This window comes from Phyllostomus discolor, chromosome 12 (assembly GCF_004126475.2).
Source record: "Phyllostomus discolor isolate MPI-MPIP mPhyDis1 chromosome 12, mPhyDis1.pri.v3, whole genome shotgun sequence".
In the NCBI taxonomy this organism is placed as follows: Eukaryota; Metazoa; Chordata; class Mammalia; order Chiroptera; family Phyllostomidae; genus Phyllostomus; species Phyllostomus discolor.
Genome location: NC_040914.2, coordinates 4947641 through 4955984, shown reverse-complemented (window position 1 = coordinate 4955984; position 8344 = coordinate 4947641). Strand labels below are relative to the sequence as shown.

Sequence of the window (8344 nt, the reverse complement as noted above, 5' to 3'; positions counted from 1 at the left end):
ATTCAAATATACTAAATCTGTAGTTTAAAGTTGTTTAAAGGGAATTTGTCTTAATACTTAAAAAAATAATTTTCAGATATTTGTCAATATAAGTATAAATTGACTATTAAAGAAATTGTGAAAGTAGTAGCCATTGTTGCACTCCATGCACCTATGTAAGTCTTCACTCTAACTCATTTGTTCTGATCTGTTTTTATACATAATCTCCAGACAATGCCCTTGATTCTAACTGGTTCAAACTGTTTCCATATCATCAAGCTATGTTTCATATCATCAAGTTTTACCTCACCACATCCACCTATAAAGTAGAAATACATCACCTTACACCCTCATGTTCCTCATTACTCTGTAGAATGATAATATTTATTCTCTAAATATTTTAGACTCAAACTTCATTTTCACTGTTATTTGAAAACAGCTTATTTTACCTGCCAGCAATGTCTTTTATCTGATATCTTGAGTTCCAAAGTAGTTATCCATAAACTTCTTAAACGAAGTTTACAACTCACCATAAGACCTCGTTTACAATTCTCTTATTATATGTTATCATGAAATATGTTTAAACCCATGCCAGAAGCAGAAAATTAAATAATATCTTTAAAATGAAGAGCCAAAAAATAATAATAAAATAAAATGAAGAGCCATTCACTAAACTGATGAATCCATTATTCTCTTAGCTTGTGATTCTTTCTTTGAAGGTCTAAGGTCAGTCACTGCCATGAATTATTTTTTTAAAACTATTTTTTAAAAGTTTTTATTTATTTATTTTTAGAGAGAGAGGGGAGGAAGATAGAGAGAGAGAGAAACATCAATGTGTGGTTGCTGGGGGTTATGGCCTGCAACCCAGGAATGTACCCTGGCTGGGAATTGAGCCTGCGACACTTTGGTTCCCAGCCTGCACTCAATCCACTGAGCTACGCCAGCCAGGGCCCTAAATTATTTTAATTTCCTGTGAGTAGGACTGTTATGGAGTTTTACTAGAAGAATTAAAAAATATCATCCATACTGTGAAACAGAGTAATAAATACTAAATTATCAACAAATAAAATGAAGCAATTCTATCAGCTTTATGAAATCATGTATTCAACTTTTGCATATTTGTTATATCACAAATTTTCTCCTTAGGATAAATAATTATGCCATATAAAAGATCAAGGCTTTCTGCTCTGGCTGATGTGGCTTAGTTGACTGAGTATCAGCCTGTGAACCAAAGGTTTGCCAGTTCCCAGTCAGGGCACATGCTTGAGTTACAGGCCAGGTCCCCAGTAGGGGGCATGTGAGAAGCAACCACACATTAATGTTTCTCTCCTTCTCTTCCCCCCTCCCCCTCTATCTAAAAATAAATAATACTCCCCCCCCTCAAAAAGAAAAGATCAAGGCTTTCTTACATGTGTAGCAAACATATAGTATATACATCAGGACTCTAATTCCAAGAGAAAAAAAATCCAATTCAAATTAACTAAGGAAACACACACACACACACACACACACACACACACATTTTTTTAACTGGATCACAAAAATGATAAAAGTGAGGGATGGTGTAGAGTTCAGGCATGCCTGGATCAAAGAAATCAAAGAGTTTCATCAGATTTCTGTCTCTCACCTCCATTTTCATCTGTGTTGGATTTATCTTGGAATAGGTTTTCTCATGTAATGGCAAAACAAAAAACAAAAAACAGACAAAAACCTTGCTGGTAAGTTTTTAACCTCACTAATCCTTGAAACTTGCAATTAAAAAAAAAAACTTCTCTTACTATCCATCATAATAGCCACTAGAGCTCTAACAGTCCAGACAGGGCCATTTGCCAATTCCTTATTAATCACTAGGTCAAGGGAAATAACTGGCCAGCCTATGACCTGACACTGCCCTCCCTAATGGTTTCACCAGAATCACATGCATTAAGGTAAGCTAAGTCTCAAAAAGGGCACAGAACAGATCACGAAGTAACAGATGTCTACTACTAGGGCTATTTCAAATAAGGAATGCTCATGAACTGAAGGCTTTCCCATATGCACTATATTCATAGAACTGCTAACCAAAGAATTCACTGATATTTATTTAATAAGGACTGAGTGGTGACTAAATGTTTTCTTTCTTATTCTTGTTATAATCAGAGTGTTTTTCTATTATGAATTTTCTGATGTCGTCTAAGGGTGGAGACACAGCTAAAATTACTCCCACATTCATTGCAATTATAGGATTTTTCTCCAATATGAATTCTCTGATGTAGCCTAAGGGACAATATCTGATGGAAAGTCTTCCCACATTCATTGCATTCATAGGGTTTCTCCCCAGTATGAATTCTCTGATGTTGATTGAGGTATGAGCCACAACTGAAAGCTTTCCCACATTTGTTACATACATAGGGTTTCTCTCCTGCATGACTTCTCTTATGATGAATTAGAACTAAAGCATCATTGAAGGCTTTCCCACATTTACTGCATTCAAAAGGTCTCTCTCCAGTATGGATTCTATGATGTCGATTAAGTTGTGAATCAGTCCGGAAAAACTTCCCACATTTGATGCACTCATAGGGCTTTTCTCCAGTATGAATTCTCTGATGTTGATTAAGGTGTGAGCGATAGCCAAAGGTCTTCCCACATTCATTACATTTAAAGGGTTTCTCTCCTGAATGAATTCTTTGATGCAGAGTAAGGGCTATGCGTCTGCTGAAGGCTTTTCCACATTGATTACATTGATAGGGTTTCTCTCCAGTGTGAATTCTCTGATGTTGATTAAGGTGTGCACTCTGTCTGAAGGCTTTATTACATTCCTTACATTCATATGGTTTCTCTCCTGTGTGAATTCTCTTATGTTCAACAAGGAAGGCATAACGGCTAAAGGCCTTCCCACATTCATTACATGCAAAGGGTTTTTCTCCAGTGTGGATTCTCTGATGTTGAGCAAGGTGTGCATTCTGTCTAAAGGCTTTGTTGCATTCCTTACACTCATATGGTTTCTCTCCAATATGAGTTGTCTGATGTTCACTGAGAAAGAAGTCATGGCTAAAGGCTTTTCCGCAGTCATTGCATGCATATGGTTTCTTTCTACTGTGAATTCTCTGAGGTTGAGTAAATGATGAGTAACAACTAATGGCACCACCACATTCATCAGGTAATTTTCCAAAATGAGTTGTTCGATGTTGAGTAAGTAATGAATGGAAACTTAAAAGATTTGAAAAATCATTACTTTTATAAGGCTTCTCCCCAGGAGGAATGCCTATATCTTTATTAAAGTATGTGCTCTGTTTGAATTCTTTATATTTATTACCTATCAAAGATTCCTTCTGAGCATGTTGTCTTTTATTTTCAATTAGGACTGAATTTAGGGGGAACATTTTATCATAAATATCAAATTCATGTATCTGCTGTAATGTAGAAACTGTCTGTTGTGTTAAAAGTACTGAATTCAAGAGAATATTTCTGTCAGAATTATTATATTCATTGTCTGTTTTCACAGCATATATTTTCTTAAGACTTGCCACTTGCCTGAAATGCCTCTCCTGATTTCCATGACAATGCTCAAATTCATCCTCATATTTCCAAGTTTCTCTGAAACTGGAGCATTCAAAGTCATGATCTGTAAGTCTTCCCATTACTATGCTCTGGGATATTTCCTCTTCATCAATGTACCATACTGGAGATAATTCCTTGATTTCATACCAAGACTCCCAGTCTGAAAAATATCAAGAAAGCAAGTGTATCCTTTTTTCCTTTGCAATGAGAAAGAAAACTATCATAGAAGAAATTGAAGAGTTTAATTGAAGGAATAAAGAAAGAAACTATATCATTCTGACATCTCTCAAATTATATTATACAATATGAACAAAATACAAAGAATAAAAAGAACTGCTAGAGGAAGGTATGTGTTGGTAATGAGGAAGAGGTGACTGGGGTAACAGATTAAATGTAGGGCATCAAGATGTAGACAAAGCTAAATGCTGAAAAGATAAAGAATTGGACATAATTGATTTGATCACAATGACAGTTTTCCTGTGTCTAGTCCTTAAAGTTTCCAGTGCATCCTGCACTATCCAGTGCTATTCATAGGGTGAAAAGGTCCATGAGGGCAGGGATTGCTTACTTCTTTTTTTTCACACAGCTGCATCCAGTGCCTAGGACAATGGCAGCATTTTGTAGAATCTATGAATGCTGACAGAATGCTCAACATCTTTAAAATTTTATGGGACCCAAGGGGAATTTTTTTTCTCAGTGTCCAGTAGGAATCTTGAGGTCAACATTTCTCATCATTGAGAAAAATATGACATCTCAGTACATACTTGATACTTTCAGGAGGGGATATTTGTTGAGATCAAATAGAAAGAAAACTATTGTTCATAAGATAATCTCAAAAAGAGAAAAGCAAGAAAGTTCTTTTACTGTCACATTACAATAATCAGATAATATATTCAAGCATATGGAACCTATTACTAGAGCACCTTGTAGAGGAGAAAAAAGTCTGAGACATAGGTCATTTTCCCTTTTTAAAACTCTAATGAGAAAGAGAAAAATTCTGTGCATAAAAATTCAATATGTCACATAAAAATTAGATAATAAGATAATGATTATGAGTGGAGCAAGTGTCAGAAAATCAGTGATCAAAACTCTCTACTTTAACTAAGGAATAAGTCCTGAAGAATGTGAGTTTGACTTTTAAGGCTTTGATAAGGGTTCCAAAATATAAGTAATTATTTCAGTGATGGAGTCATTTTCACACTTTGATGTGCTCAGTGGTTATTTTAGGACTGCACATATTAGCTTTGGGGTTAATTATTCTTTCCATAACTGTTTGCAATCTATTGAAAATAAAGTGGCAAATACACTAGGTCAGTATAAAACTGAAAAGTAAACAACATATTATTCATCTGTATTATTTTTCTTTCTAATATATTCTCTACTTTGAAGAAAGCCCACCCCTCCACAGTTCCTCCTATGTACAGCCAAAGATATTTTCCTACTTGGACCCCTACCTCAAGCCATGCCTGAAAGGGCTTTCTTTGTTCACTTATCCCCTGTTGGATCCACAATGTTGCTCTCGCTATAGAAGAGCAACTACTTCTGTTTCCTCACTCACTTCCCTAAACCTCTTCTCCTATATCTATCACTCAGGACCACTATATTCCCTCTTACCAAGAATAAATCTTCCCCACTCCAGGAAAACTGTAGCTTTATACAGTACATAACTCAATGGTAAGTAAAAGAAGCCTGATGGGAGGAGATTACAGACATTTCTGATATGGGGGATTCTGAGGTGCCTGGAGCTCCAAACACTCTCTTAAAAAAAAGAATATTATGGAGTTAGGTAGGTAGATAAACACTGTAGCAGGAAGAACTCCAAATGAGGTATTTCCAGGGGAAAGTATAAAACAGGAAATACATATTGTCCATGTGGAAAACATATTCACTATGATTGAAATAGAGAAATACTTAGAAGTCAATGGTTTCATGATGGCACTCAGCAAAAGAAAAAAGACAATTCATTGTTATCAGTAACTGACTGAAGGGAAAAGGGAAGTCATAGATTCAGGCAAAATGGAAGAGAGCTAAATGGGCATCTATGTGGCAGAGTGGAAACAACACAGGATTTGGGGTCAGACAAAGGTGAGTTTGAATCCAAACTCTGCATCTAGCTAGTTAGGTATTCTGCCTTTACCAAACTGATTAATCTACCTCTTGAGCCTCAGTTTCCTAGTAGGTAAAATCATATGACATTGTAAGTATGGTATAAAAATTAGGCATAATACAGAGTGGGGCAAAAGTAGGTTTACAGTTGTTCACATGAAAAATATTATAGTAATAAATAATAATATAAGAATCACTCTGTGTTTCATGTCCCCACAACTGTAAACCTACTTTTGCTCCACCCTATACATAACATATCTAGCAGTGTCTGGCTCGTTATATATATCTGGTTATGTTTATCATAAAATGAAACAAATTAATGTATACTCATTAAGTAATTCTTATAGCCACCACTAAGTAGGCTTAGATATTATTAAATTTGATTTTGAGGCTCATGTGATATCTATTACATCATAGTATTTTGAAATAGATTGATGGTCAAGTGGCAAGGCCAAAAATAGGAGAGGTAAACTCTTTGAGGTTAAAATGTGTCCAGGAAATGTTTTAGGTTTGTAATTTCCAACTGAATATGGTCTGTAAATAGATAGAAGTTATAAGTTAAAGTATGATCAAATTTGAAATCCAGTCAGAACTACATAGTAAGTAGGCTTATGTATGATGTTGGAAGAGGAAAAGAACTGTGGACCTGGTCTGAAACCCAGCACAGTCTAGTGGGAAATCTGAGAAAAAAAGGATAAGACCTATGGGGAAATCTTTTTAAATTAAAGTATAGTTCACATAAAATATGGCAGTTTCAGGTGTACAATATAGTGATTTGATATTTATATTCCTTATGATGTGATTACCAGATTAAGTCCAGTAAAATCATCAGTCATAAGAAAATGTTATTACAATAATACTATTTTCCTTATGCTGTATATACATATGTGACTTTTTCTTTAAAAAACAACAATAACTAAGACTTGTACCTTATGGGGAAATCTTAAGAAGGAGGGAGTTTTCTGCTAATCCCCAAAATATGTTCCAATGAATAACCTAATGACACACATAACTATAGATTGGATCTCCTTCTGTAAAAGGCTGTATAGAATTATGCTGTTTAATAAGGCAGCCACTAAACACATAGAGCAATTTAATTAATTTAATTAAAAACTTTTTGGTGTATGTATCAGTAGTTTGTTCTTAAAATTTTTATTTTTATTTTATTTTATTTTTTCTATTACCATTTATCTCCCTTATAGCCTCCTCTACCTCCACCTAGTTCCCCTCCCCCCACAATCACCATACTGTGGTCTATGTCCAGGTGTTCTTTCTTTCTTTTTTTCTTTTTTGCTCAATCCCTCCACCCTCCCAACCTTCCCCATCAAAGCTGTCAGCCTGCTCTCTGAGTCTGTCTCTGTTTTGCTTCTTAGTTCAGTTTGTTTATTAGATTCCACATATGTGTGAAATCATATGGTACTTGTCTTTCTCTGACTGCCTATTTCACTAAGCATAATGTTCTCCAGGTCCATGCATGCTGTCACAATGAGTAAAATTTTCTTCCTTTTTTAAGATCAAGTAGTATTCCATTATATAAAATGTACCATAGCTTTTTTATCTACTCATCTACTGATGACCACTTGGGCTGCTTCCAAAAGCTATTGTAAATAATGCTTCAGTGAACATAGAGGTGCATATATTCCTCAAATAGGTGTTTCAGGTTTCTTCAGAAAGATTCCCAGAAGTTTAAAGCTTTAGTTTCTCTGTCAAACCTAGCCATATTTTAATTGCTCAGTAGTAAAACATGGTTATTGTATTGGAAAGCACAGATACAGGTCATTTCTGTCATCCAAGAATGGTCTATTAGGAAGCACTGGATAGACATCCAGATTAATATAATAAAGATGTTAGGGTTGAATGAAGAAAAGACAAAAATAGGAACAGGATCTAGTTAAAGGGAGAGAGAAAGAGGACACAGATTTGGACAGAGGAATAGAATTGTGGTCAGAGCTATTTTATATACCTCATTAAGATGGGGAATATGAAAATGAAGACAGGCACCTGAATTTAATGAAACTAGACGGGCAGAAGCCAGATTACAAGTGATAAGACAATGGAAGAAAATTTGAAGTGAAGGCAAAGAATGATGATTACAATTGGAATATAAGTAATTGGAAGGCAGGAGGAAGTATGGTATACAGAAACACTAAAAAGGTCCTATAAAATTATTTTAAAGAAGATTTAAATAATATTTATTATTATTATTTAATAATAATATTAAAGGGATTGATTTAAGAGAAGGAATAGATGGAGAGAGGAAACTACATATAAAGAAAAAAACAATAAATAAATACCTATCAATAATAACTTCAAGTGGAAGTGGATTAAATGCTCTAATCAAAAGACATAGGGTGGCTGAATGGATAAGGTAACATGACCCATTTATATGCTACCTACAAGAGAACCACCTCAGAACAAAATATTTAAACAGGATGAAAGTGAAGTGATGGAAAAAAATTGAATGCTAAGGGAAATGAATAAAAAGCTCGGGAAGCAATACTTATATCTGACAAAATAGACTTAAAAACAAAGGCCAAAACTAGAGACACAGTATGGCATTACATAATAAAAAAGTGATTGATCCAACAAGAGGATATAACCCTTATAAACATATCCACACAATATAGGAGCACCTAAATATATGAAGGAAATCTTGGTGGAATTTAAGAGAAAGATGATAAGAATACAGTCATAGTAGGGGGATTTAATACCACATGTC

At 34.8% G+C, this 8344-nt stretch overlaps 1 protein-coding gene across 1 annotated transcript in view; it reads right to left on the bottom strand.

Annotated features, from left to right (window-relative positions):
* Positions 1 to 1400: 1400 nt before the first annotated feature.
* ZNF527 (zinc finger protein 527) overlaps positions 1401 to 8344 on the bottom strand; it is a 101169-nt gene continuing 94225 nt past the window's right edge. Inside the window, exon 11 of the mRNA XM_028529713.2 lies at positions 1401 to 3679. Within this exon, the coding sequence (XP_028385514.2) occupies positions 2115 to 3679 (1565 nt within the window). The 3' untranslated portion in view covers positions 1401 to 2114. The remainder of the gene's footprint in view (positions 3680 to 8344) is intronic.